The sequence below is a fragment of the Trachinotus anak genome, unplaced genomic scaffold (genome assembly GCF_046630095.1).
Source record: "Trachinotus anak isolate AG129_WGS33_773 ecotype Australia unplaced genomic scaffold, CSIRO_AGI_Tana_v1 ptg000007l, whole genome shotgun sequence".
NCBI lineage: Eukaryota > Metazoa > Chordata > Actinopteri > Carangiformes > Carangidae > Trachinotus > Trachinotus anak.
The window spans coordinates 19,804,831-19,825,356 of record NW_027273858.1 but is presented as its reverse complement, the minus strand read 5'-3'; the positions used below and the strand labels follow the sequence as shown (position 1 = coordinate 19,825,356).

Genomic DNA, 20,526 nt, shown 5'->3' with positions numbered 1-20,526 from the left:
TTTGTATCGAAATATAAAGGGAGCTGAAAATCTTACTGGAGAAGCAGCAGGAGCTGGCTTTCCCTTTAGAAAAGCTCCCCTGACGTGCTAACATGCTTTGTCCAGAAAAAAGGGGTGGTGGTGAACTCTCGTAATGAGAATGACATCTGCAGAGTCAAGATGATGGCACCTGTAAAAGTATCATGTGTGAGGATGAGCAGCCCACAGTCCCACTGATTGCCCCCCTCAAAGCAAAACTTCACAAGCCCTTTAAAACATCTGATGAAGACAAGGCGCTCATTACTGAGACAAAAGGGAGGCTAACCCGGTGCACACACCTCCAAAACTCTGGCATTCCTGAGTGACCAGAGGCTGCCAGGATATCCACAGGTGTGTCAGCTGAAGCTGCAGCTCTGCATAACAAAGGTAACCCCCCACCCCCCAACAAACAGGCTCTCTCACTCACTCACTACAAAATAAATGATCCCAGTGCAGTTTTGAGTGTATTGCTATCACTAGCTGTTTTCTGTGACTGCTAGTAAACTGTTTACTGTCCACTGAGAGTATACAGTATTCATCCAACTATTGAGTTTTGTTATAAGGGGAACTGGCCAAATTGTCATTCTTTTAATTCAACAGCATGCTCATTGCTCTTCCATCTGTGCAGACACACAGAACAATTTTTTTCATCCCCTTTTATAGTTTCTTTGGCTCTAATTTGTTCCATTAGTGACAATTTATTATTAATTTAGTTTCCAGTGTCAGACAGGCTTTGCAAAGTTCATGGAATTGTAATAAACTGAAGGGCTTAAACATCTGTTTTTCATTATATTTCTCATGTTCCTCTGCCAAAGTGGGGCACCTGGGCATGGGTTTGTGAGATAGACTTCAGTTTATATTCATAATGTCATGTGTCCATGCCTTAAGTTTGTTTTGTCAAATTGTGTCTATTGAAAAAGCACATGTAATTCTGAAATCATACATTTGTTTTCCAATTTTATTTCCCCGTAAAGTAATAAAAATACTTGGGATTCCCTTGAATGTACTACTACTTGAACGTAAGCAATGCCACTTTTATGGAAAGGGCCTATTTTGATTTACAATAAAAAATGAATTTTAAAGAAATTTTAAGAATTGTATCACTGCTAATTATTCCCAATGTGTCGTTGCCCATCTTATAAGAGAGAGGTGCTCACCTCTACAGTCAAAGCAACAGGTCAGTCAGAATCAAAAATTAACATGCCCTGTGGACCGCTAATGCAGGGGGTGCTATCACAGCAGGAAAATGAATACACTCAAATTGTAAAAATATAAGATAAGATTTGGATAAGTACCAAAGTCAAAACAAACAGGATATAAAACACTAATTTCTTCCACTAACTGTAACTGCTCCAATCTGCACAGATATACCTTCTGCAAGTCGCATTTTAATGAGAACATTTTACACAATATATTTGTGTGCTGAATTTGCCTTTTCACAACCTGATGTTAAGAAAAATCCTGGTTACCATTGCAAAACTATCAGTGTCTCTCTCTCTTCTCTGTCTGGTACTTTCAGCAGCACTTTCAGACAGCAGTTTGACTTTCTAGCTGCCTCACTTCCCTTACCCCAGTGGAAAGAGTTGTGGTTAGTCAGAGGTTCCTATGCAGATGAAAAGGTAAGATATGAAACATGACTGAGCTCAAGCTTGGCCTCTGTGAAAAACCAGTGCATTTAGATAGGTGAAAACAAGGTGAATAAGATCACAGCTTCTTAACCGAACATTAGTCTGCAAGATTTTTAAAAACACTGCCACACAGGATAGGATGATTAGGAAAAGATATATATAAACACTCATTTTTGAAGCATGCATTGAAGCTTTTCATAGGGCACATGCAGCATTAGGTTAGAGCAGAACTAGATTTATATTTTCTCTTTGCAGAAAGGATGTTGCAAGCACATGCCTTCACTTCACTTCATCTACAGAAGTTCCAACTGAAAAAAAAAAAAAAAAAACACGTGAAATAGCCTGAAGGTTTTTTTTTTGGTCAGAGTCCCATGACAACACTTGAAGCTATAGAAAGACATGGTAGCCCTGCTGTGTCAATAGCACATCAACCACTATACTACTACTGTAGCAAATTAAGGAAGGATGGTGTGGAAAAATACGAAGATTATGATTCTGATAACTGATAACATATGTTGTAACGGCAGAAGCTGCAGGGCAATACAGCAAATAAAGAAGAGCACAGAGTCACCATTATATTCTCAGATATACAAATAATAACTTTTCAGTTTATGGCATGTCGTGTATTAGCAATAATGAACAAACATGGTTTGCGTCAGCACATTAAAACACAACATTATGATACTAACTGTAGCCAGGAGCTAAGACGTCACTCTGTCGAGTCCCTTCATAAGCCATTACTGCACATGTACCACTGCTAGAGTCACAGCTGAAAATTACCTACATCTGTAGCCTAAACAATAACATGTTACTTGTTGGACTCACATCATTTGTATTGTTTGTTTTATTGTATTGTTTGTATTCATCACATCACTTACCTGGTAAAACTCCCTCAGCCAAGTTTTCTGTAGATTTTCAGGCTGGAAGAGAAAAAAGAAAAAAGACGAGCTGTGAGCGACATCATTAACAGTATTTCCTGCAACATCACAGATCCAATGTGGATCCCAGTGTTTGTTTTAACTTTATCAAAAGCTACATGGGTCTCAGTGTGGCACATCACTTGCCAAGCAGAAGAAAACATACCAAACTGATCTGGATACAGCCTTGTTTGATTCTAAAATGACATATTTTCTCAGATACAATTTGTAAAATTTTAATTGATCAACAACAGACACAAGAGATGACAGGGGAAGATATTTATCTAATATATGTACAACCACGTACTGTTGTCTGTATGTTTACTGACAGGAAGTTGCCTCACTCCAGTTACAGCAACTTTCCCTCAGGGTCACGAATCATGTTCTCCATTGTCAAGCTTCTTGCCATCTCTTTCTCTTTCTCTCACCTGCTTTTCCTCTGCCTGTATCTGTCATTCCCTCTCTCTCTCTCTCTCTCTGTCTCTCTCTACTCCACTTTAAAAGGCCATTCCCAGACCTGGACTTCATTTGGTTTGTGCAGTGGAAACAGGGCCATGGGCAGTCTACCATTTAAGGAGAGATCTCCTTATGTCGATAACTAGGTCTGGTGAACAGCTCTGTGTGTGTGTGTGTGTGTGTGTGTGTGTGTGTGTGTGTGTGTGTGTGTGTGTCCTAACAAGACAAGTCTATAATAAGAATACACAAGGGATCAGCAGGCTCTGTTGGTATATGTAACAAAGCCCTAATATATTACAGAGGTAATAAGTAACGTACCCATGGATGGCATCAGGGCATGAAGCCCACCAAATACCTGATCACCATGACAACCCTATCTAAAGACATTCCTGATATTGTTTTTACTCTGAAACTTTGTATTTACATGGAAATCTTTCTTGCAGTTTAAATAAAGATTTACATCAGCAGCAACATCAACTTGAACAGCTGATATCTGATTAATAGATGAGAAACATCACTCACGTTTTCCTCTGTCATTCTGCTTTAGTCAGATCTTTTATACACTTAATGAGAGAAAAACATTGAAAATGCATCTTTTCTGAACAGGGACAGCCTCTCTCATAGAGTCCATAATTGTATCAATATTTTACATTAACTAAAAAACACATCATTCAAGATCAACATATATGGGATGTGAAAGCTGCACAGCAACACCAACTATCAAACCCCAGCTGTAGATGAGTAATGTTAGTGTCTGTTAAAGCAACAGTTCAACATTTAGGGAAATGTGTTATTCACTATTTTTGACAGTTAGTTGAGAAGATAGACACTGGGGTGAGCTGGGAGTCTATTAGCCTAGCTTAGCATTGAGACTGGAAGTAGGGGAAAACAGCTAGCTTCGCTCTCTCACACTTTAAAGCCGTTTGGTTAATCTGTGCACAAATAGTTTTGCAAAAACAGCAGTTTGTGGTTTTAGAGGGAGTTACAAATGATTTCTAGCTATACCATTTCTATAGCACTGATTGCTTAGCAACCCCACCATGACAAGACTCTTAACATTTATACATCCAACAAGATACAAGTACAGTTAAGTATTAACTGGTGGGGTTCAGAGGTGCTGGTAGCACACAGGTTTCCAGTCTAAGCTAAGCTAAGCTAAGCTAAGCTAAGCTAACCGGCCTCCTGGCTCTTGTTCTGTAGTTAACACAGTCATGAGAGTGGTATCAATCTCCACCTCTCCCTCTCAGGAAGAAAAAGAAGTGCCCAAAATGCTGAACTATTTTTTTACATCATCCTTACATCAAAGAAGTTATTTATTTATTTGTTTATTTAAATATATTTTTGGGAAAACAAGTTACCAATCTAAAGCCTTTCTGTGATGCCAAGAACGTATGAGTTCACCTGCACTTTCCACAGATGTGACACTTATGTATTCACAGATTAATAATGTGGTCAGGGGCTTATCCTTGATACACATTGACATTCTCAGGGGCACCTAAATGTCTCAAGACTTTGCAAGTGTGTGTTTGAGCCTGCATGTGTGTGTGGTTTTGTGTGTGTGTGTGTGTGTGTGTGTGTGTGTTTGTGTGTGCACCATAGCCCCAGCCTCAGCCAGATCAGACAGAGCATAGGTCTATATAAGGACATAAGCACTGGACCTTGTCATTAGTCACATGGATGAAGGAAGAGAAAAAGAGAGTGAGACGGAGACAGACACACAGAGGAACAGAAAGGTTCAAACCACAGAGTTGCCACCTGACTATCCCGCCATAAAACACACACAGACATTCACATCTACAGGTCAGATTAATGCAGTGGTTGCAAGTTGCTGCTGTTTTACTCTTCGGTGCCTGTTTGCGTTGCTGTCGTCATACAGTGCATGTGAGTTGGCGGCTTAATGGCTCGCTGTACACCAAAACCACATTTAAGATGTAGTTTAGATCCTGATCCTGTGATGTGTGGATTCCAGTGATAGTCCCGTCAAGTAACGTGACAGCCCTCGACAAATCATTCAGATATTTTTAGCTCTTTCCATGGGTTGTTTCTCCCAGGACCACTGTTAGCCGCGCTCACTGCTGTTTCAAAGGTTTCCTGTGTATCACACTTATATCACACACACACTCAGCAGCACAGAGAGATGAATTGAACCTCTCAAAAATCACCCTGCAAGTGCACCGGTGGACTTTGCATGAGAAAATTCAGCAGACACCAGCTTGACGGAGGGGTGACCATGGTAATGAGGCAATAAAACCATACTGTTGACAGTTTTATAAACAAGTCTTAAAGTATCTCATCTGGGGAATATGTGTCCTAGATCAACTTGACATGGAGCAGAGAGTGGAAAGAAAACAGCTACAGCAGCTTGGTGGCGTAGAAATTCATCCAGAGCTTTTCTAGAGTGCTCAGATTTAGGCTGACCTGGCTCTGATATGCAGTGGAGATATGTGACGATCCTGGGGAGCAGATGTTGGCCTTGCCCGGGTGGCTCAGTGGAGCCCCTGGAGGCCAGAGCCCTGGAGAGAAAGTGGGCTAATAGCGGAAGGCAAGAGAGGACAAACTGAGTCTATATCTGTAGCCGCAGCGCCTTGCCACCGGCCCTCAGCTTATCAGAAGTTAATTTGCACTTAATTAGAAAGTGGGGCTATACTGCTGGAGAGGTAAAAATAAACCCATACCCTCCCCAGCCTCTCCTCAACGTACACCTCCTCTTCCTCCGCTGGCACTTCCACTCGCTTAGTTCTCTCCAGCTCCTCTCTCCTTTGCTGGTGCCTCTGTTTTCTCAGCCGATGGCCTACTTCTCAGACAGTGTGGGGAACTAAGAGACTCAGCCTGGGTTTTTAGAGGAAATCTAAATAAAGGTATTATCCTCACATTCTTAATGAGCATATCAGAAAAGCATCAATTATAGACAAAATACAGGAGTAAAGAAACCTGCCCTATGTCCCTTAGTTTGTGTCCAAACCAAGACAGAATTTGTTTTGAACACAAATTTACCGACCCAATCCTGCTTTGTGCTTTTAGCACTTGCACTGCATCACAATACTTTCTTAGAGCACTGAGAGGAGGTATGACTATCTTGTTACAAGACTTTTGCTGATTGCGAATGCTCAGGTTTTGAATTGAACAAATACCATGCAAAGCACCTTGACCACGCTGCCCAAATGTAGTGTCACAGTGAAATTCTACAACATGAATGACCTTGGACTGATTTAAAGGGTCTGTTCATCCAAACTGCAAAAAATATCTTAGTACATATTTTAATATATTAACATATTTAATATTCTCTAGCCTCTAATAGTGTCAAATATGATAGGCATTTCCTGTTTTAATTATAAAAAAATGTTTTAATTGAAACTTAATTCTAACACATAAATAGTCCCACTGAATTCTACATCCCACTCTATGACTTAAGTGCTACAAACAAAACAAAAGTAAAAGTATCTGTTTGACCAACAACCACCAGACAAATGTGTTTTTTGTTTTTTTTTTTATTCGTTTATTTGTGTGATTTGAGTGAACTGACTTTAACCTAAACCACAAGGTGCAGCTGCAACAGAAAACAACACGCTGTCTTCTCTAATTGTTCTCTGTATCCTGTACATTTTGTCCCCATTTAAGAAATTTAATTCTATTCTAAGGTGCGGTGACCTATCTATCTACAGGAAGTGATGAATCAAAACGTGTGTGTACAAGCTCCAGGAGGAGATCCTTTGCTAGATTATTCTTATGAGATGCCTCATTACTGTTAACTAGTAAAATAAGCACGTTGCCTGTGCTCTGCATGCTTACACTTTCTTGCGAGATGTACAATGGGAACCATTTCTCTCTTTCATTTGGCAGAGTCGTGTTTGTGGCTCTGATGGATAAAAACAGTAAGATGACACTCTTTGGGTTAAGCAGAGGTTACAACCTTGAGGCTGCCACAGAAGCTCAGAGGTTGTGGCCCCTTGTGGCTCCACATTGAGGCATTCTTTGGCTAACAGTGCAGTAGCATCCCCCAGCTCGGCTTGGTATTACAGCAGGCTGTTTAAACTGAGACTGGAAGGGAAATTACGTCAAGGCCAGTCCCATTAAAGACCCCCGTGGCGATCTTCTGGGAACACATGGCCACCACATGAGGTTCCTCCTTCTCCACCTACTCCTCATACTCCAACTAATCCTTTCCCTGTTTTCTCTTGGCCTCAGATTCAACTACAGTATTATTATTTTCATTGGTTTCTGCTGATCTCTGAGTTTGTCCATCCTCCCGTCTCCACTGGCCGTCGTGCTGCTCTCCCATTCCCCCGAAAGCTGTGCTCGGCTCTCACTTTCTCAGACCACAGCGGCATGGGGTTAGAAAAACGCTGCTATAAAAACTTTGCTCTGCTGCATTCAACCTCCATAATTGAAAAGAAGTTGAGTGGAGATGAGGAGCCTTAAAAAAGCAACGGTTGCTTGGTTACACCTGGCACTAATACCAGACACACGCAGGTCTACCACAAAAAAAGCTGCATTTGAGGTACAACTTATAAACCAACATACAGCAGAGCGCAGCTCTCATGTAGTTGTGTCCTTCCATCTCCATCTGACACACAAACACATTGACCTCACTCTAAAGCAAATTAGACATCTGGCTGAAAATAGAACGACCTTCAGGACACGTCCTCAAGTTTCCTTGAAGGACATGTTAACTTGTAATATACATGAAAGGCTGTGGTGGATGCTTTTATCTGGAGTGTGCGACACACTGGTTTGAATGATGTGGGCTGATGAAGAGCATTTCTGAATGGAAGCTGCTCGAGGCTGAAACCAAGTGCCAACACTCAGTACTACACAAAATACCGCAACGAGGAGGAAGATTTTCAAGCATCCTTATTTACAATTTAATAAAAAGTATACATCACTGTAGATTAAAGGGGCCCTACAACAGTTTTGCACATGGAGTTCAGTCAAACTCATCGATTTCTTGTACAACTCAGGAGATCTAATGATGCCATCAGGGCTTAACTCAGTTTGAGCTTGGAGACTACAACTTCATAAGAGAAAGTCTTTGGAGGTACAGAGTGACATAAAGAAGTACATGTGAATTGCAATATGGGATGCGTAGGATCCAGTGTTTATGGAGATAACTCCTACCAGGGACTGAAAGTCAGTGCTTCAGTTCTTTTTCTTTTTTAAATCTGTTTCCGTTAAGTCGCACAAGACTATGTAACTGTAATGACAAATCAATGGAGTAGCACACCTTACAGTCGAGATGACCCAAGGCAAATGATCAATTCCAAAATCATACAAATGGAGGTGGACTACCCTTTGTCAAACATACATGAGCCTGTCAAAGTACCAAAGTGACAGATGGACTACCTGAAAACATAAAGCCTCCAGTCACAGCTGTCACCAGCACAGAGGCACAACAAGGGAAGTCGTTGTGAAACCAAAGAAATAAGTTGCAAAAAGCTAAAACGCTCCATAAAGCTGAGAGGAGAGGGAGGAGAGCAGGGGTGGGCGATCTGATGATCTTATATCGTGGATGATCTCACTTTGGCATGCGATCTGCTTTCAGATGAATCGTACAGATCACATCATTAAAAGGTTCTATATTCAGATATCTCATTTTAAAAGTTCGCTCACTGCTAACAAGCCCACTGTCCATGGTGAAACAGCTAGCCCGCTAACCGCAGCTAGTGACAGCAGTCCTTGTGCTGCTCTGCAGGCTTGGCGAGCTTTGTGTAGCCGCACATGTAGCAGTTCTCCACCAGAGCAGAACAAGAACTAACGTCACAAGCTCCAGTTCAAGAGGGTGGATCCACAGTCCATTCACGGGACGAGACACCTGCCTGCTGGCAGGGAAACACGAGGTGGGACGCACCGGGGCAAGCTGGTCAGCAGCGACTGAACTTTCACATCAAAACACTTACAGTGCTGCCCAAATGAATACTCCATGAACTAAGCAAAAAGTGTAATTGATTGTGATACAATTTATAACAGCATTGTGGGTGAAGACTAGCGGCAAGTGGACAAACATCCGAAAAGAGCGTCAAAGCGACAGAAAGATATGAATCACACCTTTGACTACTATTCTACCCAAAAAGATTGTCATATGATCTCTTTGCCTGTACATCCAGTCATGTGATCCACTGTCAATATAACAAGACTATGTCAAAACCTATATATGGCTGCACCACGGTCAATTAATTAAAAGAAGAATTAAAGAGAAAGAGTGTACGGTGATTTCAGGTATCACTCACTGGACAGAGTAGACACACTCTGAAAGAGCAACGGCCAGTGGGAAAAGTCCAGGACTCAGCCAACCAATGGGATCACTCAGACATTAGGGCAGTGGTTGGCAACTGGTGGCCCGCAGGCCAAAGCTGACCCAACAGCAATAATATCTGGCCCAGCAGATCATTTTGATAATCAGATTTTTTTAATCTTACAATATTAAACTGACAGTCTCACATTAAGCTGTAGCTAATGTTGCGATAGAGAATCTCCTCCCACCTGAAGATGCTTATTATACTTTTATCCACGTTGAGAGTGAATGACAGACACAACCGTGTCACATCAGGAGCAGTGCACAGCACCTGGTTCTACAATAGATCTCCGTCGTAGCGGAGCATTGTGGCCACACAATCAAGTAAATTTAAGTTGCATTTTTATCAATCAGTTTCTTTAAATTAGCCTTTGATTATGTTCTGGCTGCCATGTAATGGGTTAGGAAAAAATTGGCCTGAGGCCAAACTTACTTGCTGACCCCTGCATTAGTGCATGTAGCGTTGGACCATGGCCGGTCCAGCTAAAAACCTTAAGTATAGCAACTTTAATATTTTGGCTCAGGTGGTCGAGCAGTGACCAAACACACAACAGTAGTACCATCATGCTCTGCATTCAGCTTAGTCTTAGGCTATTGCTTGTGTTGAAGTAGTGTGTCTTAACTCCTACATTCAAAATATCTAAGAAGCCTTGTGACTTTACCAGAATGGCCTCTCAGAGAACCAAATGAAAACCATCCTTTCAAGCAAATACTCAGTACGTCACGTCCAATTTATGCAGAAAAACTAGTAAAGACAGGAAGAAAGGGATCATTTTTTTCCAGCTCATAACCGCCTCATTTGCTGTGCAAAATAAGAGAATAAATTAGTGACAGCTTTTACTAGCAGGAAGGCTTGGAAACGATTCCCCAGACAACCACGGCTCACAACTCCATCTTTGCAGAGAGAATCCCTTCACTGCTCGTTCCAAACTCGACTGAATTATAGGATTACTTCTTTAAAGCTGCAGATTTCAATTTCCTCGTATTCAAGGCAAACAAAGAACAGCAAAATTCTGCTCCATCCCATACAATAATCTAAATAAAGATGTTCTCTGGAGGCAGTGGACACGCAACCAAGGGTTTTCATGTCAAAGCCTTGTTTTTTCCGACCCTCGTGGCACTGCTCCTTGTGTAGGGGCAGCTTGTGTGTGTGTGGGTGTGTGTGTGTGTGTGTGTGTGTGACTGTTAGAAAGGAGGTTACTGGCTTTCAGGGGAGCAGGGAGCTGACTAAAAATACCCTGCCTAGATGGAGGCCATTGACCGAGGGAGGGGATCTGAGGAAGGAGAGCAGCTGGAGAATCAGCGGGGGAATCAGTTGATTGGTCTTCAACAGGTTGCTGCCGATGTCACTTTCCCCAACAACTCTCCTCCACAGCTGCGCAGTGGGGGCTGGATTACGCGGAGGTGTGTCCCCTCAGTGTTTTATGTAACTCCCCATCAAAGAGAGTCATTATGGAATTAATTAGAGCAAACCCACAGTGAGGAAACACTGAATTAGACCTCCACTGGCTCCTGAGAGATGTCTTCATCCTTGTGGATGCAGACATGGAGGAGGATTAAGGCGGCAGTACGCTTCAAACTACGCGTTTGTCGGCTCATTAAACGTTCCCTGGAATCCCACTTGGTTTTAAACTTTTTTTTTTTTTACTTTCAGAAACAGACCACCAGACACACATGCCCACCTGTGTGGAGGAGTGAAAGTGTGCAGGATTTAAACTTTACACAACTTTTTGTGTGTTCAAACAGATGCAACATTATGAAAGTCTTCAAGAAGAGACTGTCAAAAAATGTGCACTGTATCCCTAATTAAACCTTTATGTCTCCCCCTCTCTACAGCCAAGTCTCCATCCACATTTTTTTCCAAAGTTCCAGAAAATTTAGCAAAAGAAAAAGAAAATTAATGTGTGTTTCCATCCACTACTGTTATGTGTATAGTAGGAGTTGGTTCCCGGAGATAAACAGATGCTGGAGCTAAGATGGCATAATTAATACAGCACCAGTTAAACATCAGACTAAACAAAAAGGTGCAGAAAACATAATGACATTCTGTAATTTATGTCTGTTTCATGTTCTTCCAAGTGTGAGATTACAATCTCTTTATGACTCGACACAGATCTGATGTTTTCGTCTCCTCAGTGATGTTTAAGCCACTTTCTTCACGTATGTCAGGATTTATTCACAAAGTCTGTTTCAGCTTTTAGTGATACACAAACTGTTTCACCTCAGCCAAGCGTCAAAAGCTTTTGAGACATTTCTACTTTTTGTTTCCACTCAGGTTCTTTATGGCCAAATTAAAAATGTTTATAAAAACAGGTGCATGGAAACACGTTTTTTTCACTGCTATGAACAATTTTCCCAAACAGCTCTCAAAGAGCAATGGCTGTTCTGGCTCAATGTCATCCACCTCCTTTACAGTTTGATATTTTATACAACTGACTAATTCTACGTTTCCTGTCTAGAGGAACCCCTAAAAGAGCAGATTAACAACCCCTGACAATCTTGTTTTTGCTGACTTCCAATCATCAACTTGCTGCAGTGATATCGAAGTGTGTACTCCAGGGTGCGTCAGTACACCACAACGTCACTGTCAGGTGTGGTTACAACAGTACCAGGGGTAAAACAGAGTGCGTCACTCTCTGGTCTCTGGTCTCAGGTCAAATTCTCTCTGGTCTCAGGTCAAATTCCCAGAATATAATGTGAGGGCTGCTGACAGACTACTGCCAGCATCCTGTATGAAATCATTGTGCATTACATTTGTTTTACATTTCCATCATTGCGCAATCAGTCTGCAATAGTGATTAGTTAAAAAAAAACAATGCTGTTGAAGTTTGCTACTCAATAATGTTAATTAAATACATGATAAAATATAGCAACGTTATTCCCATCCTTGATTTGTTTTTGTTTTTTTATCCTATAAATATACCAAAAGTACCAATAAGAGAACCGTTAAAGAACTGGATCGATAAGCAGTATCCATAAAAGCAGTAGGTCCGTTCAAATCTTAACGATACCCATCCCTATTTACCTGACTTTAACTCAACGCATGCTGGGACAGATTTAAATCCAACCTCAACCCTGAACAGAAAGATGCAGATTAGACGATTGAGAAATATATAAGATGTTGAATAACTATACAAAACATTACATTCATTCATTTGGCAGATGCTTTAACCCAAAGTGACTCACACTTGCAGGACATCACTAAGGCTTCAGTGCAGTAGACCTCGGTCTAAGTACTAACATCTGTTCTACTACTACTACTACTACATCTGTATCAGGTAAAGAAGTGCACCGAAATGCATAGTAAGTGTTATTTAGGCATGTTAGGGTGTTAGGAGAAAAGATGAGTCTTCAAGAGACTCTTGAAGATAGAGAGTAACGCCCCATCTTCGTCGCATGAAGAACCAAAAGAGGACGAGCTCTGAGAGGAGCAGACTGAGAGAGGATCACTGCTGTTTAGCTTGTGACAATTATTTACACAACTATGTTTATAATTTTACACTAAGACAACAGATTGCAGTGCTTCATGTGAGCCGTGAAGGAAACAGAAGCAGACAAACAGTGCAGACTGGACATAAATAGAATGGTTGCTGCAGTGGAAATGTGGTGGTGGAATAGTGAACAAAGGAAAACACTAAACTAGTATTCATACAAATGTACGCACACACCCCTTTCAGAGTGAATCAACGCTGCTATCAGCTGGGATTTCTGTAGATTAAGTGTCATCAGAAAACAGGAAATTACACCACTCAGAACAACCACAGCTGTGTGATTTGAAAGCTCTTCCGTCGCTGCCTGAGACGGCAGTGCACACTTACAACGCCATCCAAAAGCTCACACACCTTTCAGATGGATGGATTCAGTATCTGCCGAGGGAGACACTGTGCAGGTGTTGCTGTGTAACACACTGCAATGCAGCACAGGCTAAACGTTGGACTGTCAACTTGTGAAATATTTCTATCGATGAAACAATTCACAACTAATTTCTCTGGAGGTCGAGAGCAAAGAAATTCACAATTGGCAACTCACATCTAAGACAATTCACATGCAATTACCTTGGAAATTGTTTTCTCTGTATACTCAGTATTGAAGGATTGTGTAATGCACACTAGGCGTGAAGGGAGCCCAGCAACTGACAAAGCATTGCTACTATCTGAGTAGTGTGAGCTCTCCCACTCACACCTCTGCCATGTTACTCAACACAGACAGCAAACTCCCTACGACGATATGATGCACACAGCTACTGCAATGCACTCAAATACCTTTTAGTGAGAACTCATAAACAGGAACCCTCAGCATATGGCAATTTCCACTGATGTGTGTGACTAAGCATTTATATGTTCTCTCTTAGACTTACATACACAGCAGGAGTTTGTCAGTATCAGGGTCACTGGCATACATTTTTCATTGTGTTGTCAGGTGGAAGCAGGGACGTTGGGTCTGTTTTACTCAACTTAGATTCAAGCCTGATTGATGCAATAGTGACACTGAAGTAATTACAAAAACTGTACTATGTTGAAATGTGGACCATTGTCCTTGTTGCAGAGACACAAGGCAGTAAACTGAAACTACAATAAAGTACATCCTGCATGTTACTATTTCCTTATGCTGCATTCATTTCATACACACTGGTGTTGTATGACAATGAATACAGTCACACACAGGCTTCATATAGCAAGAATGCACAAGATTCAAGTATCACAATCAGGCATTTCAGAATTGATTATACAAAATGAAAAAAAAGAAGTGATAACGTGAGGGAAATGTATTTTACAAATGTAATGTAAACTATCCAAGACTTGAAAGAAGATTGCAAAAACATTGCATTTGAATGGCCGGCAGAGGCTGTGGTTTGATAGATTTTTCAATAGTGAAGAGTTTTTACCGCAGAAAAGTATCACAGCATCCAAATAAAGTTATCAAACACTCCTACACAAAATCAGCCTCTCTGCTGTCTCTCGATATGCTCAGTATGATCCATTTATATTCTTTCCTGTCAAACTGACAAAGAATTTACCCTTGAAAATTTTTTTTCCACTCTCATTCTGAAAGAGGCTATCTGTAAGTCTTCTCTGCAGCCAAACGTGGGTTTGTTGATTGTCACTTGACAAGAGCTTCAGCCATCCTTACAATTACAAGACAAGAGGTTAAAATACACGCTCAGCGCTACGTCTTCAGGGCAGGCTGGAGGCTACAGTGAGGTGCTAGCTAGCGACAAAAGTTCACATTGGTGTTGCTTTCGATCTCTTGATACAGTGTTTGATGAGTAAAGGAATGAAGTTTGGTGCTGCAACGTTTCCTCTAGACTGGACAGCTGTTAATGCTAACACAGGCTATGTAACAAGAGCAAAACTTGCAAATAGCTCATTTGATAACCAAGGAAAAGGATGTTTGTGATTTAGAATGAACAACCAGATGTGGAGCCTAACTACACCTTTATCAAATATATCGAGTCCCTTTTGATACCGACTGGTCAGAGAAAATCTGTGGGATTCCCTCTTTAAACTTGTCAGTACAAAGCTATTAAGTTTTACCAATCTATGTCTATGTACAGAAGGTTTTATTTCTTTATCGTTACCAAGGATCCTAGCAAAGAGCATCTGCACAATATTTATGATGCACAGGATCTTGCCAGTGGTATTCCAAGAGCTCTGTGGAAGGAAACACAACCTTAGTAACACCAGGGAATCTATGAATCACCAAATAAAACCCAGCATCCTGGGCCTGTATATGAAAGATGTGAGACAGAGTAAGAGGGAAATACTGTACACCACCACGCAGAGAGGAAGGGAGTGTCTGTTTTACATGCCACCCCGACCCACCACACTGTAATTACAAGTCACAAATCAAGCAAAGATAAAGACTATTCATACAGCGACGGCTGACTGGGTGCCTCTGATCCAGTCCGAGGCTTGTTCACATCATCTGCTCCTGACTCCAGAGCTGAAGGCTGCCAGCTGTTCAACAGGGCTTCCTGGGCAACTATCAGTGGCCAAGATACAGAAGAAATGACAAACTGGTACTATTCAAGCCACGGAGAGTAACCAAGAACAACACTTTCCTAACAATACATTTTCCAGACGTTCATTTCTTGCCTGATTTAATCTTGGGTGGTGTCTTGTATGGCTTTTTATGGACCTAATAAAACCATAAAAACAAGAGTTGCCCATGGAGATAAGAAACTTTTTCACATCAGCAACTTTGTCAATCAGTGCAAAGAGGTCTCACCCAAGACTAGCTGGGCCTGGTCAGTAAGGTTGGCCCTGTTGTGTCAAGCATATCCTGAGAAAAAGCAAAGCTGAATCACTTCTCAGCAATAAACTCTGCTGTGTGTATTTTGTTGCTATAGTTAAATTGCTGGATAATTTGCTTAGGAGTTAGAATAAAGCTTCAAGATGATGACACTAATCTTTAGCTGCTGCAAAACAGTCTTTCACAGTAAGAGATATCTCAGTGGGCGTGATAAAGGAGTGTATGACACCACTGGATTTTTTTTTTTTTTTTCCCAAAACATTTCACGCATCCAGTGAAGCAGCTCATTAACAGTGAGGAGCTCAGGATGTGTGAAAAAATGAGTGAAACCTCTAGACTTTCACAAGCGCAGACATGTTCCTGGAGAATCAAACAACTGAAGTGAAAGTAACTGAAATATCTAATAAAAGGCGGCGCAGGCCTGGTTACTGTCATTATAAATACAATATCTTATTCACTCACACACAACAGCCTGTAAAGTATTTCAGGCAAAACAAGCATGGAAGCTTTATGTACGCGTATGTTTCTACACAACATTAACAGCTCAGGAGCGCAGCTGCTAAGAAAACTGGGATTTCTCATTGTTTTGAGCAGAAAATGCGTTTCTATCTGAGATTTAAAGGCTATGTCAGATCCAGTGCTGAAAGTTAATCCTCATGTTTACTTCCACAGGAGCAGAGACAGTGGCTATGCTGCAGAGTGAGTCACATAATTATCAAGGATCCCAACAAAGAGTTGTATCTGCACAGTATTTATGACGCACAGAATCTGGCTGATGGTTTCCCAAAAATAACTTTTTTGCCATTATCAGTCGTTTTCCCAAGAACTGTTGTGACTTCACTGAAAAGTTACATGACAAACTGATCTACTCATTTATTATTAGACTACACTGACATTATTCATGTATTTTCAAAGTGAAGAACAAACAAGTCAAGATGGGGGAGTTATTTCAGCAGCTGGTGGTCAAAGTTTCAGTTTGGTGGAGTAGGAGTTCTGGCACAACTTCACATATTTGTAAGGTACTTAAGTGTTGACAGATGGAAACTCCAGCAACACTTGTAGCAGTGAGAACAACGGCCTCTGGTCTCCGTCATCAGGGTCACCTCTGTGGCCTTCATCAGGTGACTCTAATGAAGACGTCATAAAGTTTTTCTAAATATTGCAAATGTTGCCGAAGTTTTGATCCTTCATGAGTTGTGTATTTAGCTTTTTATTGGCCATGTAAAAAAAAAAAAAAAAAAAAAAAAAAAAATGTGACCATGAGCAGGGGATCTCCAACAGCAGAAGTCGAGAAGAAGTCTAGAAAACTAATACTAAACATTTATTATCAAGCATGAGCAGCTACTAAATTCTCCTTCTACGGTCAACACTGCTGTGACATTAAGATCTTCTCCAATGTAAAGACAAGCTCAGTTCTTCAGGTTATTCTCACAGGACTAATTATAATACTTTATGACACTTACAACTCCTGCAGCAATTCACAACAAGTTTCAGACACTATAGATGTCAGTTGTAGCTAGAATTTGCATTGATTCCAATGGTGTTTCTTACTTGTTTCTGCCATTCTGATCTTTGAGTTGGATTTTTTTTTTCAACTGCTCAGTGCCCAGGTCTAGTTTCTAGGTTTCAGGAGGTGCTATGTTTTAGTTTCAGAAGATATCATTTGAAATTCTGCCTTAAATCTATGTTCCTCCTCCAATGCAAAAATAAGACATCCAGCGACACATGACTGAATATTAGAATAAACATTAAAATTAGTACCCAGCGGCTCATTAATAATTCTGGCTACACAAACTCCACAGCTCCTTTTCTGCCTTAACAACAGCTGAGGTGCTCAGTGCTCGGATGGCCTGAGGACATCCTGTGGGAAACGACCAAACTGGTTCTGCTCGCACTTAAAAAAAGGGGGATTCAATCTGCAAAAAGGATATACTTAGAAACGTATGCATAATTTATCGACGGAGGAAAGACAGAGAGAGAATTAGGCTGTCACAGATTCAACATAAAAAGCCTGCTCTACTTTCTGGGGCTTTGAAAAAGTCTCTCAGATGCCTTTTATCTCCAGAGGCATCAGCACAGAAATGTTCGATGGGGTTTTTAGCTGTGTTTGTGTGTGAGGTCTAAAAGGCTGAAATTGATTCTGATATTGATTCTGGGGGTCGTGTCTTGGTATCAGGGGCCATTACTTATACTGATTCAACACAATCGACAAAAGGGAGACTTTTGGTGTTAATCTTAAAAGCCTCCAAAAACGACAAATGTAGCAGCAAACGCTAAACACAACCCAGCAAAAGGCTTTAATCTGGTTATGTGAATTACTGCCTGCTAGGCTTTTCACATGCCTATTTATAGTATTTTTCCTGGCTGAATATGTCAGTCATGTCATCTCTTGTAAGTGACATGAGTTGTTTCCCTCCTTGTATAAACTGCAGCGTCCCTCGCTGTAGTTTTTCTGTTGTGTGTGTGTTGTCCAAAGGATGGGCCGAGGGGTGTGCGGTCTGCAGATAAATGAGATGTGCCTGTAAATATTTAAACATCCATAAATCAGTGTGTCTGACAGGTGCGGTGTGGTTTTTTAGTATGGAAATGTTCAAACAACTTACTCCAATTACAATCTTAATCAAACATCATACAATGTACAACTTTAAAAAAAAAAAAAAAAAATACAAAAAAAAAAATGTAAGAAAAACTATATTTTTGGGAGACTGTGTTGTTGGAAATAAAAACTCATAGCAGTAAAACCTTTTCCTTTTTGAGGAGAAATAAAAATGATTTACTTTAAAAATGACAAGATCCACATTTTAATGCTGAATTAGTGTCTTAACGGCAGCAGATAAGTCCACAGAAAGTGACAATGCATAATCTTTGGTTTAGTGAAAAAAAAAAAAGAAAAGAGGAGATAATCATCCTGTAATCTGTTTCTCTGTAAGAAGAACGTGATCACACCTCTAATACAAATCCCTGTCGCCATTGTCTGTGTGCAGAGCGTGTGATTCTGAGCCTTTATCAGATTCGGCTAAAGTCACACAAATCAACCTGTAATTTCCTTGGTAAACAAAGTCGCTGTGAACGACTATCTGACAAGGAAGCAACAGGAAATGGTTAAGAGTAGGAGGAGGAGGAGAGACAGCACAATGTCTGTAGTACGGGCTGTGTTTCCTTCAGGTGGTAGCATATACCCTTCTACTTCCTGTTCAACAATCACGCTATTCTAGTGATACTGTAACTGTACTGCTGCTCCGTCTCTGTCTCTCTCGGAGTCACGACATCATCTCTGTATCATCAGTTTTCCCGCTGTTTTTTTTTTTTTTTTCCTCTGTCCATGTTGTCCTCTGCCCCCTCATTGCCCATTCTTTTGGTCTTTCCCTCTTGCCGTTGTCTGTTCTTATCTCACGCCGCTCTCCTGCACACAGCATCCTGTTTGCACTGGGGCAGGACAAACATTGTCTCTGTGTGACGCCGAAGACATTTCACAGGCTATCACGTTTTCAGCATGGGCCCGATATCTCTATAATTGTATTCTTCCTGCTGTGGGAGTGCTTGAGAGAGTGAGAACGGAAAGAAAAGAAAGAGGAGGAGGGAAAAGAGTGAGCAACAGGGGAGGGGTGGGGGGGTGGGGTGCACAGAAGGGTCAGTTTCCATTTCCACCAAGACCCCATTAAAATGTCTCCAAGAATCCCCGCAACAATTCTCTCTGTCATCGTGTACTATGTGGAGCAGAAAAATCAACATGGGGATCTGTGTCACACTAAAATAGGTTAAATCCATCATACTTCATCGGGCAAGCCCAAAACAGGACAAACCAGACTCTCCCCTGCTCTTTAACAGAAAGCATGTCCAAAATATGTCCAAATGAAGAACAAATCTCCCAAGTAGTCCTCTCATGTAATGGTTCCCCTCGGTACTGACCTTCACAAAGTGCCAGAAAACCGGACTTCAGAAATAAACAGTGGAGAGGGTGCTGGGTTTCCACAATACAGCGTCCACACTCAGACCTCAACCAGACCCAGAGAGGACGAGTCACGCCTCAGAAACACCACAACAGCCCTCTGTGGTCATAACCTGGACCAGGCAGAGACGTGGGGCACACGACGCGCTTGTTAAAGACTCTCGACTCTATCTAGAGCCTTTATATGCAGGTTTAGGGAGAGGTATAAGGACACAAAGTGTTCAGCGGTGACTCGGCCTGGAGCTGAACTTCTGACTCCCTCTCCTCCTTCACTTTCACATCTTCTCTTTTCCTGCATCAAATATTCTCCGTGGCTCCTCCCTGGATATTTTAAGAAATTTCCATTTGCCTTCACAGACATCAGAACACAAACTGTTCATGACACTCCGGTGGGATCCCCTTAACAGGATGATGATTACATAAGCCCTCTGTAAAAGTTACTCATAATTTGCTGTTTATTTGAGCCCAGCCCTGGCAGGGTTCTCACAAGCAGGACAATAAGAGTTTTCCTTTTATTTATTCTCCTTTTTTGGTGATTAGAGTTCACATTTCATATGACACACTTTAATAATTTCACAATCCAGTTTCACAACTTTCTCATGAACTGACATCTCAGAGCAGCAGTTAGGAAAGTGATGAGACTAGCCTACATTTCAGAGGACGTTTTAAGTGTGTCATAAATTTGGCAGTGTGAGGAGTTAACTTATTTTAGAGTTAGAAAACTACCCCTGGGGCCATGTAGGTCATTTGAAAGACAAAAGGAGAGGGGAGAGAATGAGATCTCAAGCGTCTTCTGTAAAATGAGCAAGTGTCCTGCCTGAAAAGAAATATAACGTGTTGCTCACTTCAGACTTTCACATTATTTTTTCTCTGCATAGTGAAGTGACAAGGGCACATGGTCTACTACGACAAGTCTCCAGCCATGCTAGCAGCTCTCTGAAGCCGCACTTAGTCAAAGATCTACCGTTAAAAAGTCAAGGCATTGCCAAAGACATGAGAATTCATCCTCTGTAGAAC

At 41.3% G+C, this 20,526-nt stretch overlaps 1 protein-coding gene across 4 annotated transcripts in view; it reads right to left on the bottom strand.

The window, feature by feature from the left end:
- LOC139623227 (inositol polyphosphate-5-phosphatase A) overlaps nucleotides 1-20,526 on the bottom strand; it is a 140,860-nt gene that overhangs the window by 99,339 nt on the left and 20,995 nt on the right. For all 4 annotated transcript variants that reach the window (XR_011691453.1, XM_071481277.1, XM_071481276.1 and 1 more), the window contains exon 2: nucleotides 2,525-2,566. Coding sequence is in view for 3 of the 4 variants with exons in the window: in XM_071481277.1 (XP_071337378.1) it covers nucleotides 2,525-2,566 (42 nt within the window). In the remaining variant the exon portion in view is untranslated. The remainder of the gene's footprint in view (nucleotides 1-2,524; nucleotides 2,567-20,526) is intronic.